The following is a 15,225-nucleotide window of genomic DNA, read 5'->3' on the forward strand; positions in this document are numbered from 1 at the left end:
AGGCGGCAAAACACTATCACCAAATAATCGCAACATTTTCCAACGAGGGAAGTCTAGTAGAATTCCATCATTTGAACGCAAGTGATAGGCAGATTGTTTCCTTATTGATATGTATATACATAACAATTGAGTTATGTACTTGCACTTACCTAAATCACGTAGGCGATCAAAGAGTATGCATAACTGACTCACTTAATCGGCCCCGTTGGCTGGCGCAAAGGACTTTAAAAAGGGAAATAAAAACGAAGAGATATATTGCATAGCATGAAATGTTCTGCGAGTTTGCCTTCGATCCTAATAAAAATAAACACATCCCAAGGAATACTGATGCCTCTCTCAAGATTGTGTTTCTACTGGTACATTGCAAAGAATGAAAAACATTTCAGTGCAAAAAGTGAGGACAGCCTGTAAAAATTTCCATATAAAAGCCTGTGGCTAGATTCACCAATATGTATCCTAAGTATTGTTTGAATTAGTGAACGACCATCGCAGTTACGTACGTAACTTATGCAGTTGCTACTCTACTTGCCAAGGACAAAATGTCTTTTTCCAGTCATTCGAAGCGAAGTTTGAAAACAAGTCAATTAATGAATCAAATTTATAGAAGGAATATCGCGGCGCAGCTTAAACAAAAACAAATCCTTCGTTAGTTATCGATTTTGCCAATGATCGCGATGAACAATTCGATCGAAATAAAATCTTCATTGATGATATTTATAAATTATTACAAAACAATCCCAGATTGGCTAAGCTTTGCGAATCGATCGACAACTGCCAAGTAACTGACGACAAGTGAGCTTGGGAGACTCTTCAGTTCGGCTTGTTATAAGGTATCGTTCATGAATCAGAAGTTAGGATATACCCTATAGGAAGGTTCTAAATTTTCCTCTTTCTATTATGTCTTGGTCTTGAGAATCACCAAAGAAATAATTGAAGGAGATAAATCCCATATATAGACCTCCCATGCTCTAATTATTGTCCTAACTGTAAGCACCTCCAAAATTTTTAAGAAAGCTCTTAGCAAGCTTTTTACGAAGACTTCCTAGTCTAAGACGTGCCTGCTTTAATTTGTGAAACAAAATATTTTTTTCACCCTGCAAAACCTTAATAGGTCCTGCGAAACACCAAAAAAATCATAACTCCCAATATAACCAACCCAAATTGTAAGCTTGATTCTTTAAAATCTAACAGGTAAGCTGTCTAGCTTTACTTACTGCAGAGATGTGTTTTAAATCCATTTAGTTCGTCCACTTGTTCTCAGGATCCTCGATCAACTGAATAGACCAATTCGGCTCTTGTGTTAAATAGGCACATACATGAAATCTCAGTTTACAAAGGTCGGGTGGTATCAGTTAAAACGGGTTCATATTACCTCCGCAAAGTTCCCCACCCAGAAATCTACTGACAACAAGTTATTGTCGCAGGATTCCACCTTCTTCATCACATCTACAACCCTTGTTTAGAAAAGAATGCTCACACTGAAGTGCATATTTTTGTGTAAATGCAGCTTGTTGACAGATGCATTCAGTTTAAAAACTAGGATCAAGAACGTGATACACAGAGCAGTACGTGGCTCGCTATCTCCAGGTTAACAAGCTTTCTTTGATTAATTCTCTTACCCTCCTAGTTGCTTATCCGGTATTTTATTAATTTTTTTGTTTGTTTGGTTATTTTGAACCTTAACTTTTAAAAGAAATATAAGTGATAAAAAACCGAAAGGATGTTCATACCGTCGGGATGAGCTTTAATCTATTCCTGAATAGTACCATCAAAAGAGATTTGATTGATATACTAAATATGTTAAATTTTAAAATAAACATTAAATCAGTACTTTCACTGAAAAGTATGACGGACTACAGACTCAGTTCTTTACTTTTTAATACCCTTGTCACGACGTTCTTTAAAAGTGATGAATTGTTCATTTTCATGTGACGTAATTTCGTAGTCAGATTTTATGACAAATACGTTATTTCTCCGACCCGTTTTCAAGTCTTGCCTATATCATTGATGTCCGTACGTTTTCATCATTTTATCATATCTAATGTATACACTCGATTGAAAAAACGTTATTACGTAAAAGACATAAACTGTGAACGATAAGACCCAACACTTTCCTGGGAAGCGCGTAACCTAATGAGCCTATCTACATTCTTCTTTAATTTTTGTTACAGTTAATAAAGGCATGCACAGCTTTTCGGGTATAAAATTTACACATTTCTCGCGGACACATAGGAAAGAACACGTCTCTTTCTCTCTTTCGAAAAGCGGTCAAAACATCTTGGTTTGTTGTTGGTTCTCGTCCTTTCTCCGAGAGGTTTTTCCCCTGTACTCCGGTTTTCCCCTCTCCACAAAAACCAATACTTCTGAATTCCAATTCGATCAGGAAAGTGTCCCCAATAGTGCTCTGAGCTACTACCATTTTTACTGCGCATACGTTATGCGCATCTCGTGATATTCGCGTTTCCCACGTGTGGTGAATATTTTTGTGCGGTTTAAATCTATTCGGGGAAAGCAGAACTTAGCAAGTGCTTTTAGTATCCAAAAAGGAAATTGGGGTTAACCATGCATTTTTCAGAGGTAATAAATCTTCAATTTAAAAAAAAAAAAAGATACCATATATTGCCTTGCATTTTAATTTTTTTAGAATATTGTTGCTTAATTATCTCCGGCTAAAAAATGCGTAGTAACCCCAAATGTTCATTTTGGATTTCCATACTAAGATCTGCTTTTTCCGCATAGTCATAAACCTTGCAAAAATGCTTTGGTGTTAATAGGCACCGTCCTTAAATAAAGTGGTTGATTTATTTTATTTTATCAGTACAATTCCTTAAAAAACTAAACCCATGTTTACTAACTGATACGAAGAGCAAAGCCATGCCCAGTTACACATCAAAATGTTGAGCGGAAGCACCTACAGTACTAGTTATGTTTGTTGGAGCAAGGAGAAGAATCAACCTGAACAAGTTCATCCCACATAAGAATGCGAATCCATGAATTAAACCCAGGTCACATTGGTGGGAGAAGAGTGCTCTCACCACTGCGTCAGATCTCTGGTCTCCTCACCGAGTGAATTCTCCCAAGCTCTACTCACAAAGATCGTGTAGTGCCAGCTACTTAATACAATATTCCCTGTTTTTCCTCCCACATTGATATTTACAAGCGTTATATTAAAGCTAGTAAAATTAGTATTTAACACCAGACATTCTCTTATTAGCCTTTTGTTTTGTAGCAGCCTTCCAGCAATTCGCTTTCTCTGCCAAAACTGACTTGGGTGCATACATGTACCAATGGAACAATTCTGGCTATTTTTATTCGGGTTCAGTTATGACAGAATACACAGAACATCAGTTACCAAAAGAATACAATTCCAGGTCTTCCCATTCAAACGAAAAGCTTCCCAAACGGAATACAATTCCCCTTATTTTGAGCGGACTGTATTCCGTTCATTCCGCTATCAGTTTTCAGCATACAATTCTGTTAATTTCGAAAACCAGAATAGGCCGTGAAAGAACATGAACACCGTGCATTCCGTGTATTTGGCCTATTCCGGAATCACGAGTCTCGAAGAATGCGCCCTTATGCCGCCAACTGACCAGGCATAAACCGGAAAGGAAAAACTATTTACCTAGAGCCAACACCTGTAAAACTCTGAGTGGATTGATTTTGTTCTTAGATTTCCTCAAATAAATGCCGTCAATCCGCCATCCGGTTTTCTGAAGTATCATTAAAAGGCTAAACTAGTGCTTACGCAGGAATCGGGGATTTGTTTTACAAGTGATAGTTGCGTGCATATCTGGTGAATATATGCACAAAACATAAACCACACAACACGTTTACGGATTTCATAAAGGAAACAAGTTAAATGCAGCACATGCGTAACATTGTAACATTTACATGTAACATTTACATGAGCGTGACGTGTTAATTTCGCGAGAGACAACTAATATGAGAAGTCTGCATCAGAGGATATCCCACGGATCTTAATCGATACCACGACTGCGATGTTGGCTCAAGTTCAACTTCCCGGGTTTTTTTTTTTTTTTTTTTTAATCCGGAACACCCGTCAATTGCTTCAAAGGATGACAAACCTGAAGCTGACTTTTCTGGGTGAAACCATCAAGCCTGTTACATCAGTGAAGGACTTGGGAGACATCGTAGGTTCCCACTTGACATCTAATGACTGCCATATTTAGTAAATTAGTCTCTTCGTGTATGGCTCTGAACTTGTTGAAATAAATCATGTTAAGCACATTTTTGATAATTAAACGCGAACATTAATTCATTTTACGCTCTTGTAATCGTGTAGACTTGTGTATTGCTGAACCTTGCGGTCTAACACGTCCGCTACATGCAAACATACAGAAACTATACGTATCTTAAAGAATAAGCTTTTGGACAATTGTGTAAATACTTCCTAAATTTTATTTATTTTTGGTATTTTTCTCGATTATACAGTTTAGACTGAATGTTGTGAATGTTTTCTTAAATTTGATTAATTTTGATTGTGTAGTTATTAGTAACTTTAGTATTTAAATAATTATTCCTGAAAAGCCCGTTGAAGAGGTAACAATAAAGTATGTACGGTATGTAAACTAGCCAAGCTGTTCAAAACTCTGCTTGTAACTGATATCTAATATCGAACGTAAGGCATTCCAGCCTTGCACCAGCGTCAGTGATTGCCAGTCAAATATCTACTAATCTGTAAAATCTGGTCAGTTTATAAAACTGCTGTCAAACGGAATTTTACAAACTTTTTATAGCTCCAAAATTTAATCATAGAAAATTTTTATTTTGTTAATTTGTTAGATATTTATTGCTAGTGTATTTGAATATGAAATACTAATCATAATTTACAGACTTAAAAGAAACCCTGTAAAAGGGGTACGATTTGTAGATTAATAACGAACATCCGATTTCTGATTGTTCTATAATTTTCTGAGTGCTACTATAAAAGAACAACATCAACAACAACAACAAAAACAAAGAAGGAAGAACGAATGCACGCCCGACTGTATAGGGGGTATACAACAACCATATTCTATTCTGTAATGGCGCCGTTGTCGATTCAAGTTTATATAACAAACTTCCCGTATCCACCCTGCGTGGGATGAATCATGATTAGCCGGCTGGCGGGGCGGCCGGTGTGACGACAAAAGAGTAATTAGACTGAGCTGAATAGTTTGAAACTAACGAAGAATTAATTTTGAAGAGTTTCCTTTCGCAATTTCTTACTGAGCCAAGTATTAAGTTAAAGAATATCATTTTTTCCCAATCTATTCTAGTTTGCAAGAACTAGGGAGCGTAAGAAAGCAGAAATGTGAACAAATAATGATGGCGTTCCCTTGATTTACAGGGTGATTACTCAAACGCAGGCAAAACTTATTCATTGATTCAATTACCAATTTGAGCTAACCAAAAAAAAAAAAACATACGTTATACTTATTTTAATAGACCATTTCCGGTATATTAAAGTTCTAGCTTAGCTACGAGGCTTGGGGGAATAAAACAAAAGCAAAACAAAAAGAAATTTCATAGAATCATGTCTCCACGCCTTGATCAACTAAAGAATTCATTTTCTCGATTTGGTGCACGGCTATGGAATTCTTTATCGGATAATATTAGAAAGTCTGACAACAGAATATTATTCAAAAAACAAATACATGAAATACTAATCAACATTTTAAAAAAAGAAAATGCTTACCTTACACCTTCTTTAATTCTTGAAATAATGAAAAAGCTTGTAACTTTGTAACAATCCTTTAATTTCTATCAGCTAGCGAATCCCTTTTGCGTCACTTGTTTGTTTACTACTTATTTAATTTTTATTTTAGTCAATTTGTAAATACCAAATTTATTTGTATTAAGTTTAGTACGTATAGACATACCTACCCGCTTCGACTAGTTTCAGCTATTTGCAGGTAGGTATATAACCAGCTTGTAACTGTCTGTTTTAATAAAGTGTGTTGTTTTGAGGTTCAGAGATGAATAATTAATTTCTTTTGTTTTATTCCCTGAACCTCGTAGCCAAGCTAGCATTTTAATATACCGGAAATAGTCTATCCACAACCGGTTTCAAAATAAGAAAATGCGAAACTTTGGTTTACAGTACATAGAAGTTCTTTTACAGCCGTCATGCAACCGATATCCATTGGAGAGAAAGTTCCTCTTTACATCTAATCTACCAAGCGAGCAATGCCCTTCGATCTTCCTAGATAAGTCTAGGAAGATCGAAGGGCCTCTGCTCGCAAGGTACATCTAAGCGGGTCTACCTGTCCAATAACTCGTCAGCTGAGTCCGAGATGTATCACATATTAATATCACTGAGGAGGAACGGTACCATAGTTAAAAGAAGCAAGACTGGAAAGATCTCCTTGGTTCGATACAATCGATACAATTGGAAAGACTGCGCGGCCTGGGTTAAACGTCAAGAAAGACCTTCTTCTCAATCTGCATGGAGGAATATTTTTTGTTACGCTAGTTCAACATGACGGCCGACTGGAGTAACGTATTAACCACAAACAAGAGAAAACAGCTGGTTACACAAACTGGTTACAAGAAAAAAAAATAGCGCATTAATTCAAAGTTTCAAAGACATTTTGCCCTTTGGCTCTAAAAATGCACTCTGAGCTCTTTGAATTTAGAACCTGATTCAGTGACCAATATTTAAAGAACGCGGTAACGTGTGGTGCTAGAATGATACCAGCAATAACAACCAGTTTCTGATTTAATACACCAAATCGTAAGCAAAATATCCAAAGAATCAATCAAGCTCAGAATAATAAAAAAAATAAAATAAAAAAGAACTAACAACTTACCTGCAAAAGGAAACGGTGATTCAGCTAATTTATGGAAGATAAAAATCTTGAATTAGGCGTTACTCCTGGCATTTAAGGTTGTAAGCCAGCGAAACAGCCTTTTATACACGAGTGACAGGTGATGTCACGTGTGCATGTTTGAAAGCTTGCAAGTTTGAAGATTCTTGTACTGACACTGAATTAAGAAAATACTATAATAGAAGTCTTTTTGGTGAAGCTGTATTTTTGTTATAAAACATTTTAAATCGCTACACGTTTATTTTGTAAAATCAGCGATGCGTGCAAGTGAGCGAATTATCACATGGAGTGAAAGTGAAATATTTTTAATTCAAAATACCTTTTATTTTCCCTTGATCTGGCTCGGAAATCAATTTAAATTAAGTTTACCTTATCTCAGTAAGGTAAAATTCTTAGGGTCAGTTTTTAAAAGACAGTTTAGACGGTGTTTAACAAAACCAGGTTCTAAGCCATTTTCAATTTTGCCCACAGTCATATCTAAACATTGTCTGCTGCTGACGGTAACAAGAAGGCTTGCATCTCAGACATTCAAAACTATTTATCTACGTAAAACAAACCGCTTATAAACAGATTTGGAGGTCCACTGATTGTCTTAAGCCGCGGCCTAAGTTAGCCGGGTTACCTTGGAATTTTATCAGAGTTCAAAATATTTCAACAGCTTTTCTTTGATTGACGTCCACGGAAAAGCAACTCTATCCTACTCTTTTGAAGGCGGCAGGTCGCGTGTTATTGGTAACTGCTGTGAGTAAAGTGATAGATTTATGTGATTGTCAATCGCTTCAGTTTTAGGATGCATTACATTTGGAAATTCATAGCAACAAAAGTGTTTTGCAAAAGTTCAGGCTTTCAACTACACTGGCTTTAAACATGGTTTTATTCGAGAATACTGTTAGTATTATGCGAAACTCAAAACATCAAAACTTAAGCGTGGATTGTTTTGACGAACTGAGTTTCTTTGTACTTATGGAATACAGTCGAACTTGTATATAACGGCCCTGTATTAAGCGGCCACCCTCTATTAAGCGGCCAGTTTTTAAAGTCCCGATTTTTCTCGCATACAAACGCTGTATTTGTTACCTGTATTAGGCGGCCACCTCTATTAAGCGGCCGCGGCCACCCTGTAGCAGTCCCATGTTTGTCTTTCTTTGTTATTTTTACCTGTATTAAGCGGCCGGCCTTGAATAGAGCGGTGAGGGTAAAAGGCGGAAAGAGTTTGCGGAATGGTATGTGGAATGGCTTGCGGAATGGCATAATTATGCGAAAGACGATTTACGCGGGGAATAAATTAACTGAAGAGCGCATCCTGTTTTCGCGCCAATTTTATAAGAGCAGCAGTTTTTTCGATGTTGCGGACTATTAAACAACCAAACAACAGATCGAGGATTAGAAAATATACGCCTGGGATAGAACATGTCTGATCGCTGGTTAGGAAGTGACAGTGAAGAAATCGATGAAGTTTCGCATTCACGGAACTAAGAATAAATTAAATTTCTAGTTGACAAAAAGCACGTGGCAGCGAGTAGCCTAGACAAAAAGCAACACCAGACTGGAGAAATAACATCAGTCCAAGGCCAAAACTATTATGTGAGAAATTTTAAATTTAAACTCGGTCATTTTATCAGACTCTTTGACGGTTACAATTTGTACAACTCATGGGAAAAATATGTTCTACTTTTTCTCACCTTACATTTTCGTCGAGCGACGAGTACGCAAGTCACTGTTGAGCTGCTGAGCTAGTTACCTAGCTATTTAATACGGCGATTCAGGTGGCTATAGTTCAGTTACGCGTTATCGAACTAAAAATCCGTCTTTAATTAAGGTCTTTCAGTGCCAGACGTCCCAACCTAAAATAAGATTTAAAAGCGAAAAAGCCCTAGAGCAAAAAAAGCAGATGACAAGTATGGTGTCTAATTATCGACTCTGGTTGTTTGAAAGGTTGTGAAACTATTCTTATCACAAATGCATTTTGGTCAAATTGTTGTTCATTTTCCCGCTCATGATAAATGAATCATCGAGCATACAGGGTATGAGAATTGATCTTTTACCGAGGGTTAAAAAAAAAAAAAAGAAAAAAAGGTTTATTATTTGCCCTCGGTAAAGGATCAATCTTCTTCCTGAGAAGACTTCACGCTGCCACGTTATTTTTGTCAACCGAAGTCGCATGGAGTAAAGTGAACATGAAATTTAATTTACTACGGGTTTACTCATAGTTCCTTGAATGCGAAAACTATAAACAGTTTTCATCGCTTTCTTTACCCTCACTTCTTCCAAATCAACAATCAGACGATCAAATCCTCGAATTGCTGTTAATATTTAGCAAGAGTCCGCAGCATCAAAAAAGCTGCTGCTCTTATTAAATTGGCGCGAAATCATGACGCGCTTTTCAGTTAATTTATTTCCCGCGTAAATCGTATTTCGCATAATTATGCCATTCCGCAAGCCATTCAACATACCATTCCGCAAACTCTTTCCGCCTTTTACCTTCACCGTGAATAGAAACTAAGCCATATGCACAGTACCATGGATAACAGGAATTGTCGTTGGCAGTGCCGACAGTCAACGACTTGCTCTACAAACAAAAGTTTCAAATTCCGAGGCGCCAAACGCACGTGTCCCACTTGTTTAAGTCGCTGTAATTCTTACCCTATTTCTATTTTAACTTGAAGAATTTTATTATATAGACCTCTTTCATAAATAGAGGGCTTAATTGTTATTCTTTTGTATGCATTTAAATTAGCCTTCCTGGCCTTGATAGCATGTGTAAGAACAAAAGAATTTTCACTCAAAAGCGAGGTCAAGAAGGCTTATTTGCATGCACATAAAAAAATACTAATTATGCCTGCCATTATGAAAGAGCTCTATATTGTTACTTTTAATTAGCAACATTACCGTTATAACTCCACTTCGATCGTAACAACTATGAAATGACGGAATGAGTATTTTGTTGTGAACTGCAAGTCACGTAAGTGAGTGAGTTAGAAATACAGTACTGTACACTGTACAAAAGTAGAGGACAATTTGTTGCACAGTGCTTTTTTTTTTTTTTTACACAATGTTACGTATATTATACCATTAAGTTACAAGTTGGCACTGAACTTTGTTTAAAGTATTGATCTCTTGAAAGAATGTTGATTGTCCTATTGTTTCCTTCTATAAAATGTTTTTGTATGATACACCATTAAAATTGACATTAGACAACGCCCAGTGAGTATTTTTAGTGATCCTGTATTAAGCGGCCACCTGTATTAAGCGGCCAGTTCCTCAAGTCCCGAGGGTGGCCGTTATATACAGGTTCGACTGTAATATATTGATTATTGTAAATCAAAACTTGACTTTAACGTGTTTTATTTTTAAAAAGTAACATTGACGTACGGGCTGTGCTATTCAGAAGTCAGCACATTTGACATGTCAGACTCGATAAATGAAAAGGCGGTATACAAACTTAGTACTTTAGATGTAAATTTAAGCTAACGTCCCTGCCCCGTCCCGTATCTAGAGGTAAAAAATTTGGAATTAAGATTTGTTTCAAAGAAATAAAATCTGGTTTAATTTGTACTTATTTTATGTCATTAATGTGTCTTGTTGCTGTAGCTCGCACAAATAGATAAATGTACATTTCACAGTAATACTGTGTAAAAGGAGGGTCTCAATGGGGTTAACTGTCAGCCGTCAAACAGCCTAAAATTTAGCCAACTGTAACCATCAACCGTAAAAAAACCCAGTTATTATTAGCCGTCAAACGGTTTTCAGGTGTTTAAAATATCACTATCTCAACTATTCATCCCTTCTGGACTAGTTGGCTCTCAAAGAATCGTTTTAACCAGTTTCTATGTTCCCAAATATATTCACTTTATGGTCCGGCTTTTCAACTTAATTATTGTCCAAACTGACATCACATCTAACTTCGGTTTGGAAGTACTTCAGGGCCCGGTTGTTCGAAAGCCGATTAAAGTTAATCCACGATTACAGTTAACCGAAGTATCCTGCTCGGTCGTTAAATTGTTTTTGTTTTTAAACTCTAATTTTAAGGTAGTGGTAAAGAAAAGTCACCGTCAAAACTGTGGGACAAAACTCTTTTTGAAAAATCTTTATAAGTGGTTTTATTCTCACACATCGTCACGCAAGTGAAAAAATTAAATTCCTCAACAATTCAATAGATAAAGTCAAGAAATTGATATGTTGTAGAAGAGTGATACATAAACAACGTGTGAAAGCCACAGGGCTGTGCGATATCTCCTAATCGAGTTATTCGAGAAAATGTACCACGGAAAATTACAGAGTTTAGTATGGGACGCCATGTCTGATGGGCACCAACATGGCGGCCGGAAACCACCTAAAACATCTGGAGTTTACCTTGGCTATTTCAAAGCCTTTCTTCTCTCTGCTGAACTTTCACATATTGACGTTAACGCTTCTATTACATGTTAGCTGATCAGACCTAAAAAAACACGAGGCGAATCGATGTTTTCATGTAAGTGACATGTTTATAGCAGTAATCCTTCTGTCACGCATGGCGCAAAAATCTAAAATTCAAACTGCTCTATTTTAAAAACAAGGAATGCTATCCTGCTGAAAACAAGCAAGCCGGTGAAAATTTAGACTTTTCTTACATGTGATGAAAATAAAAACCCAAAATTGTGTCTAGTTATGAATTTCAGTTTTTTTATGACGTCATGTGAAAACCAAGAATTGTTGTGTAATTTTAAAACTCGAACCAAAGTTGCTGTTTATCCAGGATTACCTAAATCGGGCTTTAAACAACTGGGCCCTGATTTCAAAATATTAATGACTAACTACATTAATAACGTGTTTCTGACCAAGACTTAACCTCCAGACAACATTTTACAATAACTGCAGAAATTCTCACGCGCTCATTGGGTAATTTTCATTGTCAAATAAGCAGACAGACACATGAATATATAATTTATGCGATGTTGATCCTGACGTAACGAACGAGAACGGGGATTTTGAAGAAATCCAAACGTCAATCTGTCACTTTTAAGCTAATAGAAAGTCTCCCCTTTTTCCATTAACCAATAAGAGAGCGAGACAAGTTTATAATTTTGGTCGCGTCAGATTTTGAAATGTAAGTTTCTCGCATTTTTAATCCGCGTTTTAACTTCATTTTGTCCCTTTTGGCTTCTTCTTATAGCAAAAAAACAAATTGACGTCAGTTTTTCCAGCGTCTATTGTTATAACGTTGTCAAACCAGTCTGCGGATCCGCTCGGCGTAACAGGACAGACGCATGAAAAAACTGACGCAATTTATTAATTTGTTAATCGGTCAGTGTAAAATGCAGACTGCAGACTGCAGACTGCAGACTGGGGGTAAAATGCAGACTCGGGGTAAAATGCAGACTGAACACTGCAGACCAGGGGTAAAATGCAGACTATATTAAATTAAATTTTGTTCTGTTGGGCAAGTTGTATTCCGAAAAGTAATCATTCATTTTAAACATTTTAAGCCAATTTACCAGCAGATTCCACAGATTTACTGGACAAGGAAGAGCCGGCCACATCGGTGGAACAAATAAAAGAAGCCTCTCAAAAAAGACAGGGTCCAGAAGAGTTCAATTCGAGTTCAATTCGATCGTAGACCCGCTGAGTTTATATTGCGTTACAATTGCGTTACACAAAATATTTACCGCGGGCCAGATTACTGTTTGCGCGGAAGTTGCGCCCGGGAGCTGGTGATTGCAGTTTGTGAAGTAAAAAAACATCATGGCGAACGAACGTGGGGGCCGATCGAAAGGATATTTATGACAGTTTTATGGCAAAAAGGAAAGCAAAAAACGGTAAAATTGGATTCAAGAGTTCATTGTACAAAGCCATGATTGAATTGAACATGAGTACATGTGTCTGTATTTTTTCCCGCGAACTATTTTTAGTAGCAGTTCACGGCTGACTCGCTATACAGAAAAATGTATGGAAATTTCAAAACACGACTGGACGCTTTCTGGCACAGCTACATCCTCCAATTGTTTTCTTAAAATCCTTTTCCTAGTGCCAAAAGTTTCGAATTCATGAATTTTTCAGAAGCGATGTTTTATGAAAATTATTTGACATCGGATTTCCATACAAACTGACTGTTATTTCAAACCTGTTTGCCTACTCGTCAAAATGGCGTCGAAAACCGCGATAAGGCCTATTCGAGTAGACACCGCGCAGCTAAAAGAAAACTAATTAAAAGGTGGACTAAGCTAAGTGCAGTATTATTTGAGAAATAGTGTAAAAATCGCTTGGCTAAGCAGAGAAGAGGCACCAAGATTCTTTTTAGCTTTTCTTTATTCTTTAAGGAACTGGTCCTTCCCTATGTCAACTCTTCATTAATTCTACTCTATTCTTCATCTTTGCTGCGAATATCACTCAAATCACGCAGTGCTTTATTTTATAGTTTGCTGTAAACATGTTTACGCGGCCAGATGGTCCCAATCAGAGATAAGACCTGGTTGTGGTAAAGTACATTAACAGGAAAGAACAACACAACTATTCTAAGAAAATAGATAGAAAGGGAATTCAAACCAATCAGGCTGATAAAATCCTTAAGTGTCTTGCCTTGATTTCAACCTTCTAAATCTACAAGATCTTTCTGAGTGAATATCATCTGTCTCTATAAGAGATAATTTCTCATTGCAACGGGTTACTCCAATACACATCGTTTCGTTAACAAGAGTGGGCTTGTATACGAATCGTCGTTTCTTGTCGTCCCTGACAAGCTTCTGCATGAACACAAAAGCCTGGTCACTTGTATTTCTGCATTGGTGTTGCTGTGAATGCAAGTGGAAATGTTATTAAACGTACTTAGGAAACGGTAGAACAAATCAGTGCTCTTCTAGGTACTCTTCTAGTGACCGAAGTGTTAACTAGTCAACCATCAAACAAATAGAAATTTCACAGTCAAGTGATATATAAGACGATATGTTACCGTGAATTCGATAACTGAGGGTATTTTAACTGGCAATATTTAATCCACTCGAACTTATTAATTACTACCATGAAGGAAGTTTGGAAATGTGATCTTAACTATCATAAAATTGGTGAGCTCCGCTTACTTTAAATTTCGATCCCCAAGAATTATTTTATTTTTTGAGAAGATATATCACACACTCCAACGACTCTTTTTTTCCAAGCACCGAAAAGTTGGTTAAAACTTTTTTTTCCACCCACTTCTCCATGTCTGGAAATCTGATGAAACACCGTCCTTTGTGTTTTATATTTTACGAGAACGTTTGGCCAAAAGTTCCCAATAGGGTCTGGAAGAGGTTTGTATCACTGATCCATGAATTAGCCAAAAATGAGCGCTCAATTTGTGAAATCAGATGCAACCAAGTGGTGCAGATTCCTGCATTTCACATTAGCTGTCAGTGGTGACTCGTAGTGACAGCCAATATGCCCCAAACTTTTCAAAAGTAACCAGATCATGCAAATCTTACCTGATTTGTTTTGAATAACCAAAAAAGTTGAACACTGAATGAGCTCACACTGTCCTCTGTGACATTGACATTAGCTTAACCAAGGCTCGAAGTTTACCGTCACTTTCGACCTTAAAGCCATGCACGGGGCCCAAGGGCCAAATGCGCGAAGCCCTCCCCTTCCTAATTTAAGATGTTTTCAACGTATTGTTCCTTAATAATGGTCTTTTGCTAGAATGACTATGGACTATTGTTAAAAAACATTCCTTAAGAGACCCCTTAAATTTGGAGGGCCCGGTCAATCTGGACCCAGGCTAAAAAAACGTCAGATTTTTTGTTTTGTTTTTGTTTTTTTAGAACTTAACGGTAAAGTAGAAAGGAAAGACTCACCTCAAACACAAGTTTCCAATCTTGGTTTTCTTTTGCTGCTTTCAGTGCGTACTTAATTCCGCTGCGTGGGTCAGTATATTGAATACACTTTGATCCCCGCCTTCCTTTGAAATTCATTATCTGAAATCCTTAATGAAATAGTATTTAATTGTAATAAAAAAACATCTTTCAAGACTTCTATTACACCATAATCGTTTGGAGACGGAGGTTGGGCAATTATATTTTCCGAATCGTTTATCCTTGTAAGATAATCGCAGGACGGGGTACTGTACATTACGTGCGCAGTAAGAGGAGTTTTCAATTAAGGGACGGAGTTTGCTTTGGTTTTACTTAACTGCGATCTGTGATTGGCTAGCCATTTCCTTTTTGGAATTCTGAATAACCCTCGTATATAAGATCTACTTCTTCCGCATAGTCACAAGTCTTTCAAGGCTTCTATTATACGATAATCGTTTGAAAACGAAGGTTGGACAATTATATTCTCCGAATCGTTTCATCCTTGTGAGATTTACTCAGGACGGGGTACTATACATAACGTGCGTACTAGAGTGGCTTTCAATTCAGAGGCTGAGTCCGGTTCTTTGGTTTTA

At 37.0% G+C, this 15,225-nt stretch overlaps 1 protein-coding gene across 2 annotated transcripts in view; it reads right to left on the reverse strand.

The window, feature by feature from the left end:
- LOC146490097 (uncharacterized) overlaps nucleotides 1-15,225 on the reverse strand; it is a 112,818-nt gene that overhangs the window by 46,195 nt on the left and 51,398 nt on the right. The window contains exon 4 of one of the 2 annotated variants that reach the window (XM_085127984.1): nucleotides 13,200-13,600. The exons of the other annotated variant lie outside the window; for it this stretch is intronic. Within the exon in view, the coding sequence (XP_084984110.1) occupies nucleotides 13,376-13,600 (225 nt within the window). The 3' untranslated portion in view covers nucleotides 13,200-13,375. Of the gene's footprint in view, nucleotides 1-13,199; nucleotides 13,601-15,225 lie in introns of those variants that run through there. 2 annotated transcript variants of the gene reach the window in all.

The sequence above is a fragment of the Pavona decussata genome, unplaced genomic scaffold (assembly GCF_977016875.1).
Source record: "Pavona decussata unplaced genomic scaffold, jaPavDecu1.1 SCAFFOLD_1, whole genome shotgun sequence".
NCBI lineage: Eukaryota > Metazoa > Cnidaria > Anthozoa > Scleractinia > Agariciidae > Pavona > Pavona decussata.